The sequence below is a fragment of the Argopecten irradians genome, chromosome 7, assembly GCF_041381155.1.
Source record: "Argopecten irradians isolate NY chromosome 7, Ai_NY, whole genome shotgun sequence".
NCBI classification, from domain to species: domain Eukaryota; kingdom Metazoa; phylum Mollusca; class Bivalvia; order Pectinida; family Pectinidae; genus Argopecten; species Argopecten irradians.
Genome location: NC_091140.1, coordinates 31,646,106 through 31,668,441, shown reverse-complemented (window position 1 = coordinate 31,668,441; position 22,336 = coordinate 31,646,106). Strand labels below are relative to the sequence as shown.

Sequence of the window (22,336 nt, the reverse complement as noted above, 5' to 3'; positions counted from 1 at the left end):
CGACAAGTTTCTTAGCTTTTATGTTATGAAAAATCGAGAAAGAGAAAATTGAAAAGAAAAACATTAAAATGCTGACATTGAATGGATGGAAATGAGAAAAATCTTTTAAATAACAACATTTAGAAAAGATTTATTCTTCTCATCTCGTCAAACAAAGACACCATAATTGTTATGTCACCAATTCTATCAAACAATCGTACATATTCGGATGTCACTATAATATATATATATATATAAACTTACTGTCATGTTCTACCTATAATATACACCCACTGGAATGTGAATATCACAAGTTTACATTTCGTATATAATATATGTACATGATTATGTAGCATACAACATATTTCAAAACCTCTCTCATACCATTCAAGTACTCCTCATTCATATGTATTAAACTCTAAAATAAACATAAAAACTCCTGTGCAACACCGTAGCTTTACAATACAATTCAATCGTAAAAAGTATATTCACTCAATATCATTTTAACATTTGCCTCAAGTCAAGTGATATATAATTTATCTTTAAATAAGTGTTGTAACGACAGCCTCACATATTCTCTATTTGCAATTACAGAGTTATCTCCCATGCAGATAGGTATATTTTATGTCATATTTTTTCGTGAAAACGATAAAATGTTTCTTAAATACTTTACAATCGCTACATGGATTCAAAGGGAAGAGAACTCTGTAATACGCAAAGAAATAATTATAATCTGCACAGTTTGAATTTGAATCTGGTATAATGGATTAATTCATAACACCTTTATCCAGCGGTCTAGAATTTCAGGAAATCCAAACCCATTTTGAAATACCGAAGACCGAAGTTACTTAGGGTGATTTCATTTCGTTCTTACTAGGAGTGACACTAAGGGAAGTAACTCTTGTAGATCAAAATAATTCAGCCCTATAAACTAGAAATTACAGGTTACATCATCCACTGGAAATGTTCGTGTTTTTCATAAGTGAAGAAATTCCAATACAGAATTATAAATGTACATAGAACACTATACACTATAAAACTTACATACCAAAAGCTTGTAATTCGTAGTTACTTGAAAGCAACACATAGTAAGCGCAGGCGAGCATTGGACATGTAATAGAGGCAAAGATACCGGTAGATGTGATATTATACGGTCAAATAATACTATTGGTGTCAGTGATCGGATTCACCAAGAATCAATAATTTATAACAACTTTAAACATCGATATTATAAAAATCAACTTGTTGATTTATTACCTCGAATTCCGTAATTAAATCAAAATGTAAAACAGTAAAACATTGCTTCTTTGCATACACGGAAAATCTCGGTAAAGATACAAATTACAAATAAGATCATCCGATACTTCAAAGACTTATGAACATTAATTCATTAAATCAATAAAAATAAATAAACTACATGCATTTAATCATCCCAATTTGTTGCATGATATTTTTTGAACGAGTTTTGTTTTATTTATTCATAACTTTGTGAGAATAACGCTAGAATTCTTTTAGAGGATCATGCTTTTGATGAAACGTTCAGTTCCAAGATCCTCATATTTATATTTCAGCTTATTGGATACCAATTTATATTTGAGCTTATTGGATACCAAATATTTATATTTCAGTTTATTTGACACCACACAAATATTTTGCGCTAACTTCATGTTTCATTAGTTGTTATTGCACACATTCAGTTATGGGAAAATTTCTATTGCACACTTATAATTGGGCTTGTTCAAAATTTGTTTCCCAAAATGAAGTCTGTTTGAAGTTGATCATTCATAGCCAAATAACGACCGCACGCGACTTTTATAATATAGGAAGATATAAATACCAGTATCAAAGCAACTCAATTAACAAAATCATCCATATCACACCATTTGGTTTGCGTAACTATGCGGATCATAAAGCATAGTTTGATTGCAATAAGGTGTAAGACTAGATCAACATACAGCGATGAAAATCATCAATGTCTCATCATTATTGAAAAAATAGTCACTCATTTCACAACAAAAGTTAACACACGACTTATAACGTTGCATAGATTAGTGTAAAAAGTAATTATAAGCTGAAGTGAAATATTACATATCTCCTTTAACTGAAAGCCTGCATTCTAAGTTTTTTTTTGTAGAAGTATGATTAAAATAATTAACACTGACGAATTACCTCCTTTGTTCAATCATTGGTATTCAATTTAAAGCTAAAACACAATTAGTGTCAGCAGTAAATTTCCTAAACCCCTACAATCTGGAATATGTGTACTGGTTCTAAAAGTAAACATAACAGTGGACTTTAACAAACATTACAAATACCTATGTCACCAGATGACGGACACAACTTCCATTTGAAATTTATTTACGTTTTACTTCACATTTTGGATTTCTAAGAGATTCGCTTTACAATATATATGAAATGTGTCCCTTAGGACAACATCTTAATAAGCTTAAAACATTTTAATGAATTCTTAAAACTTGCGTCTAATAAACTCGTAAATGGCAGAATACGAACAAGCAGTAAATCGTATTCGTGTAATTAAAAGAATGGAAAAATTTTCCTTAAAGGTTTAATTTTCACAATTACTAAAAAAAAGTATGTAAAATTTATTCAGGTTGTATACGTGGTGAAATTAAGTAAATGAGCAATAATTCTATATGAAGCGCAAATATTGAATGCAATAGGAGTTAGCCGTATCAACTTGATTGATAATAACAAAACCCAGTAGAATCTGCATGATATATCTATTGGTTTTTTACTCAATTGCGACAATTTTTTTCATCTCAGTTGAGGTGTCATTTTCGAGATCAAGTGTAATTGTGTCTTGTGTCAAAACTCATTGCTTGAGAAAATTTGAACTGAACTCATTTTGTCTGTTTTGTAGCTTCTACAAAGTAAAATGTTAACAACAACTGTCTGATGTATCCACATCATCGTAACTATGAAAAGTTATCATTGAGGTAAGTTATACATGTCGATATTCCGTCTTTGCATATTACAGAGTTAGCTCCCCTGCGGGTAGGTATCAATTGTTACGTCATTATTTTGCGCGCAATTTACGTAATTTTCTCCGAAAAGTATGACGTTACGCTCGCAAACACATGACGTCACAATCAATACCTACCTGCAAGGGCAGATAACTCTGTAATATGCAAATACAGAATACGGTTTGTGAGATGATAAATACAAAATGTATTACTTTGATAGGGAGCCTGACAAAACTGAACATGTACCAAGTCATTGTTTGTGAATATTTACACGATATATATAGAAATGGTTTTGTGTACATTTTGTATTCAAATTCTTCATAAGTGATTGAAAGCATTATTACATACATATCTGTCTTTTTATCTAAAGCTAACATCAATTAACAATTATCTCAGTGTATAAGCTTGTGACAAATGTAAGTAGTTTTTGATTTAAAATACTGAATCAATTAATACATATAATGACGATATTATTATAATTGTGAAACTTTCATAACATCTCCATTAAATCAAATTAGTACAGCCATATATTTATTCAAAATTTCATATTTTACATGCAGTGCAAGAAGCAATGAAATGCTTAATATTTATATGATTACAAAATTGAGCGAAATATCAATAATATAAAGTGCCATCCACGTTTTTTTTTTACTTCTACACGTGTTGGGAATTTAATCAAATTCTACGAATTTTAAAGCATTTACACCCATATAAATGGCCATCGTCAGAGACCACGACTGAGTGCACTATCATAAAATACACTTATCAATAACTGTTGTGTAGTGCCATCAACGACGATACATGATAAGCAATATACAAAGTATACTCTTTGGTCCTTCAAATCTATATACAATATGTGTTAAAATTCTTTATATTTATAAATTGCTGAACGTAAAGTTACAAATAAAATTGAATTTCATAGAACATGATCAGAAAATGTTGAAATTTCATAGTACATAATCGGAAAATGTTGAAATTTCATAGTACATAATCGGAAACTGTTGAAATTATCAAATATTTATAAAGAGAGGAGAAATATTTGATGACTCCAACAATTAATAACGGGACTTTAAGATAAAACTAATAACAAGTCAACAAATGCTTATCTACTACTTACACTATAAACCGTAAAATAAATAACATTGGTTTTGGATGAAAAGCAAATAATACATAAAGCAAATATTTGTGCAACTTATGAATAAAGTTGGATATCATATAAATTTAAATGTTTAGAAATAAAATCCACATTCAACATTTCATGATTAAGTACCAGGTACATCAATGTTATGGTAAACAAGATAAGATTTTTTTTGTGCACAAAAATAAATATTTTTTGTACATATATACATATTGTATACATATACAATTCATTGAACAAGGGCATGATGCGTAATCAAAAAATAGATAATCACGAACTCTCCAACATTGTGATAATATATTGGGGTTATATATGAAAAGTCATCTTAAAAATATCTTCGCCAGAGAATATAACAATGTCCCCTAATCGATTTAAGCATATTCAATAAAAGATTTTAACATAATTTCAAAGTCATAGAAATATAATATGATAAAATGTATGCTTATCTATCATCGTTTTAATAGTAAGAAAGCGAATTATTTCACACTGTCTCTATACATAAATAGGGCATAACCACTTAGGTAATAACAAAAACCTGTTGATGTAAATTTCACATTGCAGTTATTTATGGATTTTTAACTAATACTGGTTAATCATATGCTGTTTTCTATCACCTAAATATTTATCAATAGATGTTTTACATTCATATTGTTAACACCACCCAATGGACGTTTACCACAATACTACCAGAATACTGTACAATTTGTCAATACATCGATATATAAACTCCGACAAAGTAAGGACAATTACTACACTACATACTATATTGATGGTAATTAAGAAACAGTTATATAAATAAACACTGTACACAATAAATTCCCTGTAATTCTGTAGACAGCAGAGACAGGCACGTTTATTTACCCCCCACACCAGGTGGCGCCGTCTGCTCTCTCACTCCACGCGACCTTATCAGGTGGTGCTGCTCTCACACACTCTATGCTGCTTTCCATTCCGCTCTGATGGCTGTTTCGTTCAGAGTCTCTATTTTCCACTGCTGTGATCGCAAGTTTTTATCACATGGATTTGTAAAAAGTTCGTGACTACCTGGATCACAGTCTAAACACTGATTACTTATGACATGGTAAATTTGTGAAGTATCCTGAAAAATAAATATAGTTTTCAATTAATTATTCCATGGAAACTGAAAACAATTCTAAAATATTCCAAATTCATTGCAAATCGCCCTCCCCTCTCCTTCTTTTTTTTTTTTTGTTCAAAATGGCATACGGTATACCGAGTAAATTGTTACATTAAATATTTATGAAAATTATCGAGTTTTATCCATGGCAACCCGAAACCTTACAAGGATGATATATGTTATAGTTCTAGTGTGAATGAAGGAATTAGATATAACACAGTTATGCCCCTTGCTGACAGGATTCATGTTGTGTGTTTATGAGCATTATGTGATCATTTCATGGAAATTAATACAACGTAAATTTCCGCATATAAACTAATGACGTTACAATCTGCAAGAGCTATATAACTTGTAATATTCGATTGAGAATTTCATGACACTTTTCTCTTAAAGGGACAACTCAGTGAGGCTAATTCGTGACATAACCACGAAGCAAAATATGACGTAAATCTATTCTTTTACATTTCGTATGAAACATATGACAAAAAATAGGGACAAATTCCACAACATTGGTATGTATTTTGATTAATACCATTGTTGATCAACACGATAAAGCAGGTACAACATGTACGCAGTACCCATACCCGAGTCAAAGTCACGCACGTTAAACAAATGCAATATAAACCACTGAGAAGTTGATGGAATTATTTTTAGACAAGAAAGTGCATCTAATAATGTTAACACAACTGTAAGAGCGATTTGAGAAGTTCAAGACAAAAAATTCTTTACTACACAAGGGTCAGGGTTCGGCATACAAGACTATGTGTAATGGCGATTGAACATTTCACATACATTTGGCTACCGTTGGCTTTTCTGGCATATCACAGTAAAACTAACTAATCTAATTCCCATTAGAACTGACTTGTTTCCGATATATGTACAAGTTTAAATGACTCAAAGACCGAAATGTCCCTTTAAAGGAAGATGTGATACTCACTATATTATATTTAAATCGTTGATTGCCTCCCATTCCATGACAATTAAATAAGATGACTGGTGATTTTTTAATAGACTGGGAGACATCAAAGCAGACACTTCTTTTCCCAGGCCGTATATCTTTATGCCACGTCAATTGGAACTCCTGACGAAGAAAGGAAAGATTCAAATTTATTGATTTAAACTGTAACAAAAGGTCGTAATTGAAATAATTAAAAAACACTATTAAATAAACATCATTTTGAAAAAGATATATACATATTTAATAAGTTAAAATCTTGTACACTTTCAGACAATCAAAGCTGTATCCTGCAATTATTACTATTGTGATTTTCTTTTAATTTCGCTGCGACTTTTGATAGTAATTCGCGGGGAGAATTATTCACTTTTTTGTAAATTTCAAACAGTAGTAAATTACACTTTTTATATTTTAAGTTTTTCAACTCATTTTAGGTATTTACTATTTCATTTTGCATAAATAAACTTGCATACCAATATAGCAAAATATCATAATTCCCCGTAAATTAAAATACCCATGGAGTACTTCAATGAATTTAGTTTAGAATAACTTAACATACCCTGCATGTTGCGATACCCTGTATGTTGCGAAATGTCTTAGTTTTGCAAAATTTCTTTATTTTGCCAATGTCTTTATTTTGCGAATCAAATTTTCGTGACTAATGCAATGTCCCGCTAAATCGCAAAAAAGGATCTTTCCTGCGAGAATAACCGGCTATTGGTATAGCATTTTAATGCGACGTGTTATTGAGAAACTCTAATGACGACACACAGATTTATAAGACGTACCTGTTCTCCGCCACCTTTACCATCTTTGAGGCAGGGCTCCAGCTGGAATCTCTCATTCTGACCTTTATATCTGGTGTCGATACACAGATTCGCCTCCACATTTCTTATCTATTGAAGCGAAACATTCATATATCAGTACATATACCCTAAAGCAAATATTTACATCTACCTGTAATGTATTTTAAAACTGTGTGTAATAAAAACGATTCATTAGAAGACTAGAAAAAGTTCATACTTCTCCTTTGGCGAATGGTGGAGGTTCCACGGGAGGATAAACCTTGACCAGATCAAATGCCACCTCTGTCATGAACCATTTGAAAGGTTTACAGTTGAGCTTTGTACGGATGGCTTTCTGTTCCGATATATCGCCTGGGTCAATGTTTCTGTAGTGTTGGCGATGATTGTACAGATATTCTGCGTATTCATCCATCCATACTTCAGCAACTCGTCTATAGTTCTATAACAGCAACAAACATTTTTAACAATTATATAACATTCATATTTTAAATAAATATGCCCGTAAACATGTAAATCAACCTATCACATAAACTTTAGCTATTCCGAGCAAATAACTGAATTGTTTCTCTAAAAGGCTTGTTGTTAGACAGATAAACATAACTCACAAACAAAATACAATAAATGCCTATAAACTATATGTAGCCACTTATTTACACACGTCGACATTTTCGCGTTTTTACAATGACACGCATGCATGTGCCACCATGAAATTTTCGCAGAACGTGTTGATCACCATTTCACACGTATACACAAAATTTTATGATGGCATATGGATGCGTACCTACTTTCCATGAACCATCTATGTTGAAAAGGATGGGCAAAGTAACAAAAAATGGCCAGAAATTGGAATTTTGCCATATTTGTGACGTCATATTGCAAAACATAATGTCCAGAATGTGCAATTTAAAAAAAAAGTGAATATAGGAGCACAAAAGGTCCAATAGTACATATAGTTCTTTACAAAGCTAAACCAGATTTTGATTTTTATACTAACTCTTCCCACAAAGTCTCCCACACCAGGGTTAGGAAATGGTGCAAACTTCCTGTAGATGTGGCCAATTCTTGAGCAAGGCGCATCAACCATCTTACCACCACACTGCCACAGCTGAAAAAATCAGAAGATAATAATTTTAACACAGATCCTACAGCACTCGACCACCAGTGTATTTGTTAATATGTAGTTTGCTATACACACAATGGTAGCACAGCTATAATAGTTAAACTTACTTAAATTTTGCAGCCAATGAGAAAGTACGAAACCAAATAGCTGAAAAGAAGGTTCCAATGCTTATAAAGTAAAACTATATAGTCTCAATCGAGAAAATCAAACATCGTGAAAACATCGCGATGAACGAAAACGCGAGATCAAGTCGTCGCGAAAAGATGAGTCAGTGTATACGTAGTAGCTACGAAGTTAGGTGATTCAATTCTCCTGATTATTTCACATTATTGGACACAGCAACTTTAAATTATTATAATTCTAGTTTTAAATTATTACTTTGGTGTAGATAGTTTTACCTTAAATGATAACTCATATTGTTCACCACCCCAGATATCGAGTCCAGGGTCATACCCTCCAAGTTCCCAAAACCACTTGGCACTAATGGCAAACAGTCCTCCAGCCATGACGGGGCTACTGCAAATTGAAAATCACAGAAAAGAATGTAAATATAGTTGTTGAACTTAAATTAGTGTGATAAATTGAAAATTACAAAAAAAAACCCCATTTTTGTAGACCTTTAACTTATATGTTAAATAGGAGTTAGTAACGATCATAGATGATTAAGAAAATTGCAAAACAAACAGATGAAAATAATGTGACGATATTTCCCTTACTTAAATGGCTCAGCGGGATGTTTCAGATCTTCCGGTAGAAGAGGTAGACGCTTGTAGAAAAATTCCCAGTCAAAGGCTCCTCGAGCACCCTCATCTTGGGCACGGTATGCAAAGGTTTCGTAGTCAATCACATCGATAAATGGACAGACAACCGTCTTGTAGTCCTCAGCTATGGGTTCTGTAATAAAGCATGAGTGAAATACTGATGCACCGTTTTAATTTTTGGGTTACATCCCTTAAGTTATCCTTAGGTTTGTTGAATATGCAGAACTAGTGTACCTGTCATTACAGCCATTTTAATAGTCACTTTACAGTGCTACAAGAGACAAACACTATATACATGTAGAACTTAAGCTGATAGTTTTCTGAAAACAGTGGTCAGTTATCATTCTGATCGCAAGGAAATGGGAGCTTAGACAAGATCGGACGAACGGACACTATGTTCGGTTCTAGGTGGGGTCGAATTACCAAGGAGAGGAGGAGACCAATTAATCTTAGCCTACAAAAATTGGTTGTTTGGTTTATCACCTACATGACTCTGCATATTACTAGGCTTTTTCTCACTGACAGGTCAATTTCACCTCTGTTTAGTATCGTTTGAAGATGAAGTGTAGTATAATAGTAAGTTTTGGAAGATAAAAACATCCGAAAACTTAACGCTTATCCGTCCGCAAATATATTTAGTAAGGTATACTACGAGTTGTATCTCTAAATAGTATGTGCAACGAAAAATTCCTAAAAAATAAAATTCCTGAATAAATTTGTGATTGGCCTCTTTACTTTAATTCAATAAAGATTCTCGCCTCCTACAATAATTACCAAGGAGGGGTGGAAGCCAGTTGATGTTAGCCTCAACATGGGAGTCGAGGAAGATGAGAACCTGTCCTGTCGCTGCTTTTGCTCCCATCAGACGAGTTCTGATTAAACCTTCCCTCTTCTTCGCTCTCACCACACGTACATTGTCAAAGTGTTCCTTCAAGTAATCGTCAAGAGGCTTCCCACAATGTGCTGAGATAAAGATACCATAAGAGCTACAGTTTTAAATCTTGTAACTTTAAGATGAAACCGCATACACATCAAACTGCAGTATATTGCACATTATCCTCTTTCAAAATATGCAATGTGTAAGTTCGAAGTAGAGTAGGGCGATTTCCGAATGATTCTTTCTTTCTTATTTGAACGTAAATAGGGATTAAATGTATTTTCCTAATTTTCATAGCGGCTTTGAATAGCAGAAGCTATCTACATATCCCGTGGAGCACGTCAGAATAATTTATGAAAATAAACAATATTGAAAGGTTTTTATATTTTAAATTACAGAAGCGAGATTAGTGGAACAGCTGGATGACAATGTCGTTCTACAACGTTTTGTTTTCAAGCTTCTGCGTTCCGGCCGACTTTTTTTGCAGATAACAAACGATAAATAAGAAATAAAAAAAATATATTTGATTGACTTATTACAGTAAACCTTAGTTGATTCTATATCAAGCAACAACAAATTAAAGATTATACATTAAAATATTGTGGGGGACTATTTTTCTATTGATATGAAACTGGCGTGATGTTTGAAATCAGGTGATTGATGCAGGAGAATCGTTGTATTCTTAGTGCTTTCATACATGTAGCTATAGGCATATGTTTGTTTTCGTCAGTTGGTTGATTTATATAATTACGAAACACTCAGAATGTTAATATATTAATATTTTTCAACAATAATGTATACTTTCCATTTTTACTGTTACAGCATGTTCTGAAAAGTGTCTTCATCAGCTAAGAGACATTAGCCAAACAAGGATCAAGATCTAACAAAAACATTTCTCTAAATCCACTGATAAAAGACAATACCGAGGAGTCATATTTCCATGCACAATTGAAGATGACCAACCTTTGTTGCTGAAATCGTCTGCCAAGATGATCTCATGAATGAGGCCTTTGGGAGCCCTGTTTAACACACTGTAGCACAGTCTTAGCAGAGTAGTCCAGTGCTCATTGTGGAATGGGACGATCACACTGGCATTGGGTAGGTGGTTCAGGTATTTTTTACTTTTACAGCTGTGTAGCAAAGAAAATCAAAGGGATTTATTCTTAAATTATCATAGAACACTTTACTAAGAGCTGATATGTCTTAAATGTATTGGTTTTGGTCATGGCTTTCCCAAAACTAGAAACTATAAAGACAAAAGATGTCCCAACTCAAATACTTATATCAAGGCATAAAGAGACGTGGTAAGACGTATACGGATGGATGTGATTGTGCATGTAGAACAACGGTAAATACACAAAAATACATGACAAGAATGTATTAAAGGAATAAGAGGGTAGACTATCTACAAAATGGGAAAATCCATAAAAACATATTTTTGTAGTATGCTGTTTTCACTGACTTTAATTTATGCAACAGAAAATGAGCATCTGGTTTGCTTCACTTATTTTCAATTTTACGCAGATCTGCTTAATGCGAATAAATATGAATTATGTTAAAGCTAAAGCCATTACTATCTCCTAAAAGTTAGACCATTCATAATAATTATGCAGAACGTTTTTGACATTTTTAAGTACCTGCTCATTTTGAGAAAATACGTACTTGGCCACATTATTTGTTAAAATGCCAAATATGAATTTTGTAACTATTAAGACAATCCAACATGTCAGTCATGGTTTTAAACAGTCAACCCTCATAAACTCATTTAGTTAACGAACCTTGTATCAGAGAATTTGGGATTTTCAAGTTTACTTATTAGTAATAAATGTATTATAGGACGAATTAAATACTTTGAATTGAACTGGGTGTTTGAATCATACAAGTTCAAGTTTAAGAGGTTCAATTGTACTTTTTATATAATAGCTTATATAATAACTAACTTTTGATATAACAACTTACTCCGGATGACGAATGTCTTTGAGTGACCTCTGCAGTGAGATTTTATCACTGGCGAAGGCATTGAATCCATTGACTTTGTATAGGTCATTTTTAAGTTTCTCTTCCTCTGGTGACAGAATCACTGCTTGTCCCTGCTCACCTGGACCTGTTTAAATTACATAAATTACTTTTTTCATAAAATTATCATATTCAGTTCAACAAGTAACGCTGTCCTTATTTGCACTTCATTTCAATGGTTTTATATATTAACATCCTGTTAACAAACAGATTCATTTAAGGACAGTGGTTTATGTGTGCAATGTGTTGCGGAGTGCCTATGTAGTTTTTTTTTTTGGATGATGCAGTATATTCATGCTGTGCCTCCTCCCTCCCCTGTTTGAGGCCTGAAGTTCGTGATCCTTTACCTAGAATTCTATCAACGCAGATTGTGTATCATATTTTGTATTTCAATTTCTTTTGCAAACTAATATATGGCTTATTTTTTGTAATAATTTCATGAAATTCTTTGATCCTATTCTTGAAATTAATCTCATAATGGTTTCGGTTAGTTGGTTGATTATGATGTTTTCATACATGATCATTGATCAATTATCTTGTGTACATGTATTGATGGAAAAAAACGGAATAAAATGTAAATCATAAAAAATGTTTTCATACATGCGCGTACATGAAATTACGTAATAATTTTATTATAAGAACAGAAAAAATTGACAAACGAATGGCATCTTTTCAATTATCTTGTTTGATAAATTTCATATTGTAGCTGGTATGATTTAAAATAAGTCTTTATTATAATGTTCCTAATATTTGATAATCATATTTCATAAAAAAAATATCAATACTCTATGATTTTTGAGCGAAATATTTTAAGAGGACAGTACATTTGCATTTTATTCTTCTTGAAACATACATATTTAAAAACAAAAACTGTTTTTAATTGGGAAAATGCCACTCAGACGATATTGGGAAATGACAGCAATCTGTTTTGTGAGAAAAGACATACCTAGATTGTTCTATACCATTTTTTAAAATGTCAAATTTCCTCTACACTCTGCACATCTTCTGTGAGTTTATTTTTTTAATAATTCATAACATTTTAGTAGTTAAGTTATGTTGACACTTATTAAATTAATCATTTTACATGTGACGACTCTCGGTGAAGTTTATTGTCCCTCCAAAAGTCCATATAGAGCTTAGATAGCCATAATCTTAAATGTATATGCAATATGTACTACTGTGTCCCTTAAGGGATTTAGCTTATCTTATCTGCCTAGTGAAGGGCCTGAATATTTCTAGATGGTGATAAGATCTGATGGTATTTTCATGTTTGAGACCAAATAAATAAACATTGGAGACACAACAATCCCCTTAATATATACATCACTATCCCTAACACAGTCACTCGGGGTTCCATTGTCAGTGTTATGGTGAAATATATTTGCCAAAACCAGTTACAGAATACAGGGTTAGCAAATAAAAGTTTAAAACACTATTATTGTTCATATGTACATAAGTACCGGTATATAGTGGTCAACAAGAATAGAAAATCTACTTTGATTTCAAATTCTTTATATAACCTTTAAAGACCACAATAAAATATTGGACGATATATATTCCATATAATCAAAATAGCCATTAGCGTGACTGTAATAAAATAGCACATAAAATATTAATGCAATCTAACATTAACTTTGGTTGAAAACTTACAAACTTGTTAAATACAAATGTATAATATACTGTATGTAACATACATTATCATTTGTGATTCATATACAGGCTTATATATATAAGACACTTGAAATTAACCTTTTGAAATTAAGCTCATTAGTCAAAATTAGTGTCTTTTTCTCTAAACAATCCACATTTATTAGAGATGGTAAAATTATATATGCAAACATAATTATCAAATATTCCACTTAATACTTGCATTTCATAACAGAGACTCGACATAAAATTTGAAAATTTGTCAAGACACAAAAATATTAATACATAAAATCAGTTTTTAAATTGCTTTAAAATTTACTTTTCTGTGTCATGGGTGTCAGTCACCCTTCTGATCAAATTCATATTGAAATTTATACACCATTGTAAAAACTAGACAGCTGACAGACCTGGAAGGACCCTGCTTAATGTATCATAATGATTGCCCCCCCCACCCCTAGGGTATCAGAATACTGCAAGAATATATTTATACATTTGGTCATCTGTAATAAGCACATTCAGACAAGCCAATCCCTTTATCCTGGTACAGACTTTCTACAAGTGCTTTATACTGAATAGAATAATTGTGAATTATATAGTGAACACATCAATAACGTACCTTTCCTTTCTTCGTCCTCAGCAATCTGTTTGTAGTTATGCCAGTCAATTTTCTCCAGCGGAGCATTTGCTGGTGGCAGCTGTGTCAATAAAAAACAGTGTGTATTGACACTTCTTATATGTACAATAGACTTTATATACCTTAGAAAATCACTTCTGCACAAACGTTTCGACACGGTATTCATAAATTTAATCTTTTGATCGCTTTATCTATATCTTAGGTGAATGTAAAACAAACTATGTGGTTTCAATGCAAACATAATGAAATAAATGCGGTTTAGGTTTAAATTTTTATTTAACTTTAGTCATTTAAATCAATAAAATTTTTATGACATTCCAGTTTTCCTTTTATAGAAGAACAGGGGCGTTTCGAATATTTTAAACTGTCTAAAAGAATTACTGTAGCAGATTGATAAACACAATATCCTTTCTTTTAAATATAATTAAAAAATTGAGGAACAAAATTTCTTATGATGAGCTTCTGATCTTTTCAACATTTCCATATACATGTACATATATCTTTTTTCCGCTGTATTTAGGGAATAAACCTGAATGCATGATTTACATTTCATTCACATGTTGAATATCAAGAATTTTTTCAATTTTTAAGTTCCAACAAAATGATGTTTTAAAAGACAACATAGGCATTGTTTTCTTCATGTTACCAGTAGACTATACTAGTTAGTAATTACACATCAATTTTCCGGGTATTGTTCAAAATTATCTTTTAAACTGCAAATCATTCATATTGCTTTACTGACTTCTTCCTAAATGATCAGGTCTTGGAAGTGTTACATTTGGCAACAGTGGTTTTTGATATTGATATAATATAGGCCTTTTTTAGCATTTAACTTAAAATATAAATCTATTTCTAAATATGAAGTATACAGTACACATGTTCAATAAAGTATTGTTCATAGTACACACAGTATAGCATTTCATCTTAAAATTTGGGTTCTAACATTAAATATTGTCACAATATGTTACCTTTCCTAACATGCATCATGTAAGGTGAGCTGGTCTACAAGTAACCTGATCAGGTTTAATAATGATCACTTTAAAACTGGCATGCAGATGTTCATACACTACTGACTAGTACAATGTATATACTGCATTAGACAGTGTCAGTAATCATACACCTATTGATTGTGTACATATTGTACAACAAACTACTGTTGGGTATAATCAACAAAGGAATTGATTTTGAATGGAAGAAATCTCACTGAATGGATTGTGTTATTCCTAATGTTAGATGATATTGAATGAATAAAATGTGTAAATAAGCATATTCATTTCAGCAATATCCATTTAGAATATGAAGAGAAATGTATCATACTCATAATTACATTTTTATAAACTTTCAGTTACCAAGCAAAATAGCTAAATACTATTAGATTTACTTTCTTATCAGAGTAGTTACATTTTTGTAGATAAAAATGAATCAATTTGATAAGGTCATCTTTCAACAAAAGAATGAAATGCACATCCGTACATGTTACATTTGTAGTTGACTATTTATCGATAACATTTTACAAAATTTTCCAGGAAAATACACCAATATATATATATAACTATATATTATTACAGCTGCTAGTTTCTAACCAAGCTTACACAGTCAATATCATAAACTGATATATATGTTGTTGGACTGTAATTAATAAATACAAAATCCAGAATAATCAAGGATATTATATCATATCATATGAGGAACATTGATACAATTATTATATATATAACTATCAGTGGTATATTTTTTTATATTAAGGCTGTTAATGAATCAATATCCAAGACAGTACATAAGTGACATTCACATTTATCCAATTACTTCCAGTTACATTTGATCAAATTTTATTTATTTTACAACACAGAACATGACTATATACTTTTAAGCATTATAATTAGGACATTTAATTTAAGAGTAATGCGATGTGGCATGCCAAAGCAAACCATCTTGCTACATATCTCAAAATGAATATCGTGACGATAAAAGTTTGCTAATAAAGAGTCAAAACACCCAAGGGACAAATAACAAGTTGTCTTTATACATGTAGCAAAGTTGTTTACAATATAAAATGTAGGTCAACTTATTCAACTCTCCTTTGGAAATCATGTTGGTTTTTAATACAGAGAAGATCACTATACAACTATATAAGCAGGTTTAGCTATAATAAATGACAGATTGAAGTTCAAATCATCAATAGCATATTTATTACTTTAATTAAATTTAATGTATGCAGTTATGCATGCACTTATGAATTCCACAACTGAATTACATTTTTAAAATCAAATTAGCATGCTTGAAGTTCTAATCAATGTGAACTACATTAATTTACCATAAAATATGTCAGTAGATTTTAATAATATTATGTATGGATCTGGTTAAGATAGAAAATTGACATATTTACCAGGTAGTAATTATAATAAAATTAATTTGATTCTCTTTTGTAAAAGCTGTGAAATTTATATTGACATGTATTTCTATTATAATCAGACCAACGTATCAGGTGAATCTATTCATAGATTTTAAATTGTTCATTGCCAGCTAAGTTAACTAACAGTATTAAACTAAGACAGAAGAATCTTAATATAAATTCAGTGTTAATTAGAGCTGTTACAACTCATTGGAAACTCAATCCCGCCCAACAACAGGTGTTTATAATTATATTGCTATAAAATACATACCAGTTAACATTTTCAGAAAAATTAATATACACAAAAACTTAAAGGTAGAAGCGGAAACTTGCCGGGATCTGTTGGGACTCCACGTTCCCGTTTACGCGCATTGCTCGTTGGTCGCTCCGTGAGTTAAATCCCTTCAACACATATGCCAGCGCACAACATACAGCCGCAGGACTATCTACATGTAGTTTTGGTGTACAAAGTTAGCGAGTGTATGTAAGAAACATGAAGTGTTTTAGATTATATGATATGTATAAAACAGTCCCTCGCACTTCGATTTGTTGTTGTTGTTTTTTAATTAAACATGCCGTGGCAAGACTGTCACTTAGAACTATCTGACATTTTGTTGCACGCTTCCGTTTGTTGCTGCGGCATCGTTTTGGAAAAAAATATGTCATGTTCTATGTAAAGCTTTACTTCGCTCTATTTTTAGAGAAGTATTTTCCTGGTCAAGCTAGGCAACTGACCACCCATATTGTTCGCTGTATGCATTGAAAATGATCTGAAGATTATATCTATGTATAGGATAAATTTCAATTTCGTAGTCTTTATATTTCATTGGGCGAAACCTACCTTTAAATATATGCTATAGAAATAATAATCAAATTGTCATAATAATCATTACTCTTAAAACTGAGTTACATAGTCACGTTTTTTCGAATTCGTTTCAAAATGGCGGAAATTATAGAAGTAAAATTGCAATAAAACATCCAGGTATGAGAGAAAAATACTCTTTCATACATTGATATGAAGGATAGGGATATTCTACTTTTGGAATCACAATTTTTAATAAATCCTCAGCAAGCCTGAGGTAAATCCTCAGCAAGTCCGAGGTTTTACAACATTTTGTGACCCTCATGTAGAATGTCCCTATCCTTCATATCTACATATGAAAGAGTCTTATAAATATAATCTACCGCTCAAAGGAGGTACCACCAGAAATTGTACAATATTTCCATTTTTTATGGACAGTAGTTAAAGTTGAAGTTTGGTGTGCAAAACAAATTAAAGATGATTAATTATAAAGTTTCATTTTCTTCAGGGCTGATGAGAGAATTTTGTACTCCTGAGCACTTCATGTGATAATACTACATTATAGCTTGTATTTATTGTGTTACAATTTTATGGATATTGATTGGATCATTTTTAAAAGTCTTTTCTTGAGTTAATATCTGACAATTGTAAGATATTGGCCTCAATAAGTACATGTAATATCAGGACTTTTTAGGATGTGTCACAGAACATTAATACTGTGCTTTTGCTACGTGTCTTCTTAATTAACTGTGATCGCAAATGACCAACAGAAACAATCATCATATCACAATCTTTGTATGCATTACAACGAACATGAGAAACCACAATATCTCATAAAGTCTGCCAAATTGTCAAAGAGAAGTGTCAAAAATGAGACAACTGACACTGATCTTATACATGTAGTGGTCAATTATAAAATGTTGGAAAGGGGCAATAACTCTAAAAATGATCAAATCAGATGCTGCTAGAGAATATACATATCAAAAACAATTGCTGAAATATATGATAAGTCTCCAGATTGAAGATAATTTGGTCTCCTTTTTAAAAAAATATAATATTAATCAACAACAAATTAACAAAACCCATTGAAGAGTCATGAAAAACTTAAACATAGTAGTAGAATGCAAATTTTTGAAAATTAACACATTTAATTGTTCTCATGAATTTTAAAAGTATATATGTATGCATGCCTGCTTGCAAGCTGGTTTACTTAAGAATGTCTTTTTACAAGATTTTTGACTTTAATGTCTCAAGAATGACACTTTAACATAAAAAAACATAGCCCTATCAGAAAATAAAACAATTAGCATGCATTGCCTCATGCCGTTTTCTTTATGAAGGTAATAAATTATGTACTTTATGAGATGATTTCCTGCTATAAACTTCCTTATTTAAGTCCAATATTTGTTGTAAAGTGCATTTTTTTGTCATCAGTATCATAATTTAATTAATTACAAGATTTCAATAAAAAATGTAGATGTAAAATTAAAATGCAAATGTTAAATTTATAACAACATGCAACGTGTTTGGGTTATGAAGTATGATTCTATATATGATGCTAGTCAAAGAAGACTTACCTCATTGCGTTGTTTGGCAGCGTCAGGGTTTACCGGCATTCCATTGCCTGCATGTACAAACTCCTCGGTGAGGCTTCGCTTGCTGCCTCCAAACAGGTGCTTGATAACCATGGGTCCAGCCAGCACAAATACCACTGCCACCACCAATAATTTAAGGATGGTCACAGAGTTTCGTCTCATTGTGGCACTTCAGCCGACAGATCTAACTCAGAAACTGAAAGTAAAGGACATTTCAGTGATGAGATCGAATATTCATGTGAATACTTATTCCATAGGGAACACAATTTGATTCTGAATGGAATCTTAAAATATAAATCTCTATATTCAAATCTCCATGTAAAGTGAATTACACGTGTCTACCAACTGTCTTGATCAACTCGATAGCTCTGCTTAAATTATATTATGTACTATATAACTTCACTGCAGCAGCTGATGGCAGAATATATATACTACATATATACATGCATAGTAAGCTAGCTAGCAGTACATTAATTTTGTGATTTCAAAATTATGACCCACTGGTGTAATTATAAATAATACCCATTTTGTTTTTTATCTGCAGATGTAAGAAACTGGAGAAGCATACATCAATATTATTTGAGGCAAATAAATAAAACCTGACTATGAAGATATATAGATTTACCAAATGCATATACGGTACACCCAGTAAACAGTTCAACACAACAAAGACTTCATTAAAAAAATATAATGTATAGAACACATCATCAGAGATCCATGGTTGATCGCACTATGATACGTCACTTAATGTACATATATAGCGTAGTACAAATATGTACTAGTGTGATCAACTGTGCAGAGTCTTCAACAATGATATTAAGTATATGTAGTTTAATATATATAATCTATAATATATGTACACTGCACTTAAATTGTGTGCAGTATATATTGATCTGCGTTTATTTCTTGATTAATTATTTGACATATATATACTGTATATTCTTATTTGTTCAATTGCATATCAAGGCAATATACCTTTATCATGTCAGATCATGCAACATCAAAATTTCAATCTAAATTAATACCCACAAATATAAATGTAAAACAACATTGCAGTATGTAATTTATTTTTGTAGGCAATTCAAAACACCAATTTTGAAATTGCTCTGGGATCTGAAAATTTTGAGACTCCCAATGGAGAAGACAAATATGCTACATATAGCTATTATATATACCTATGACTGATTTTGTTGACCACATATTGTATATATAGAAAAATTGTTGATTACAACTGCAAATAGATGAGTTGTTCATAGCTATTTGAAAGGCATGTATTCTATAACATTGAGTCGATCATCGGTGACCACATGATGATCAGCAGTAGAATATTAGGCTAGTGTTCGGAGGTCTCGTGTTCCAATACCGGTATGGCCGATATATTTTCTCCTCTCCTATTACAAAATTGGTGCCCAACTAAAATACCCACGGTGGTGATATAAGAAGGGATTGGTTTGTCTTTGTGGGCAAAGACTTTGAAAAGGAGCGAGGAGGCCTAGGTAGCTGAATCGTACTCTGTTGGTCATGATCAGTGAACAGGTATAGCTCAGCGGTAGAACATTTGGCTAGTGTTCAGAGGTCCCAAGTTCAAATCCTGGTCTGACTACTAAATGTACATCTATTATCAGATGATTGACTTAGTAAAATCCTGCTACACATGTTTATATGTATATGATCTGTCATATATTTTGTCTGAGGATAAGGTCATGCTTTTTTGTAACATGTATCAGATGGCCATTTATTTTATTTTGGGTGACCGGTCATAGTAACATGTCAAGCTTAAAGTCCCTGTGCATTGTACCGTACTGTTCAGTAGACAGTAGTACATATATAAGTGTACATACATGTATACTGTACTTATATTGTATATTAACTTTTTGAACTGCATTTTTAAAGATACGTGTAGAGTCAGTAGGATCCGCCTATAATATCAAATTATCAATTAACAAGTATGAGTTCGTTTTATGGATACCTTTGATTCTCAGTGCATGGACATAACGTATACACTACAAGTAGATTTATAATGCAAAACAATAACCAGTCAAAACAGCCCCTGTAACAATATTAGATAACATATAAAATAAGTTTAGCTAAAATGCAGATAATGACAAAACAGAAAGTGACATACCAAAACAGTTACTAATCGGTGATATCTAATATTGGGTACACCCCAATGTTGAATTACGTAAATGATGTTTTATTCGTAAATAAAATGTAGTTCAGACACACGTCATACGTAAACAATGCTTCTCCGGCACACGTACTAAAGCTGAACTCAGGTAGCGAAACGAGAGTAGTGTGTGCTTACCTGTAGTCTAATCGAAAACATTACTTGCAAACATTTATTAACAAGATATGTAAAAGCATCAACAATATCTATCTGGTGAACGTTATTAAATCGGACATGTGCAGACACTTATAATTACCCGTTTCCTCACAGAAGAGCAGTAGTATAAGCAAGTGTTACTCTTCTCTTACTTCCACGTCTTCACAAGGCTGCCATTTTACGTGACCTCGAGGTCAACCTCGTTCTGAGTCAAGGGAGAAATCATTATCTGGGATAAAGCTGTCTGCTAGTTCATATGATCAGATCGCATCATAAAAGAGAAACAGATCTGAAATGAGATGTATTATTGCTTTAAAAATAAAATAATTAAATTCAAAATAACATGTAACTACCGGGATTTTGATTGAAAACCTGAATACATATTCAACCTCTTTATTTATTTATTAAGTAATATTGATCTCAGTTTCAGTTGCCAGCAAAATAATGATTGTACGTAACTAACGTTACATTGTATTTTAGTCATCATGTGCAAATGTATACATGTACACGTATCTTACTTTTTCGCCAGCAAGTAAAAAACTTGTACCAAATGCCACGAATGCTTAAAACACTTTTATATATATAATGTTACACTAGTATTTTTAATATTCCACAGCGTACTTTAAACCATGGCGCTTGCGCATTTGCACGTGCATGAATGCCAATACACATAAACTACATCTATTTTTGAGTTGTCAGATCTAAGATTCCTAATGACTTATAAAGCGGTGTTAAATTGTTCGGTTATGAGACTTGCAACGTTAGGCCTATTTAGCTACATGTACATATCGATCGATTTCAATACAGTCAACAAAGCCATTGTTTTTTTTTTTCAAATTGATTTCTTACAATTAAATAAAGGAACCAGGAAGTACATGTACATGTATAATACTAAATACGTTACCAGTGTCCATATGGTATAAAGCGCATTACATTTTTGCATGATTTCTACATTTTATAGATGCTCTTTTTATCAACTGTCTTTTCAATAGAAATACATAAACAGTAATTTGTTTAAAGGCTCACTACCTTTCCGAAACGGCTTTTAATTTTTAAAGCTAGAATGTAAAACAAGACTGATAATTTGTAGAGTCGCAAAAGTTATTACTACACCTGTCATCACCTACTGAACCCCTTCCTGAATTTTAGTTCTGAACGACAGAGAGTAA

The 22,336-nt window shown here is 31.9% G+C and overlaps 1 protein-coding gene across 1 annotated transcript; it reads right to left on the bottom strand.

Annotated features, from left to right (window-relative positions):
• Positions 1–114: 114 nt before the first annotated feature.
• On the bottom strand, positions 115–21,438 carry LOC138328147 (putative polypeptide N-acetylgalactosaminyltransferase 10). The gene is made up of 13 exons (XM_069274799.1): positions 21,268–21,438; positions 18,827–19,040; positions 14,038–14,116; positions 11,718–11,862; positions 10,722–10,888; positions 9,656–9,844; positions 8,837–9,014; positions 8,519–8,636; positions 7,995–8,105; positions 7,218–7,439; positions 6,983–7,090; positions 6,177–6,320; positions 115–5,200 (listed from the first exon to the last, which is right to left on the bottom strand). Exons 2-13 carry the CDS (start codon positions 19,004–19,006, stop codon positions 5,036–5,038), a joined length of 1,806 nt encoding a protein of 601 aa, XP_069130900.1. The 5' UTR covers positions 19,007–19,040; positions 21,268–21,438; the 3' UTR covers positions 115–5,035.
• Between the last annotated feature and the right edge of the window lie 898 nt (positions 21,439–22,336).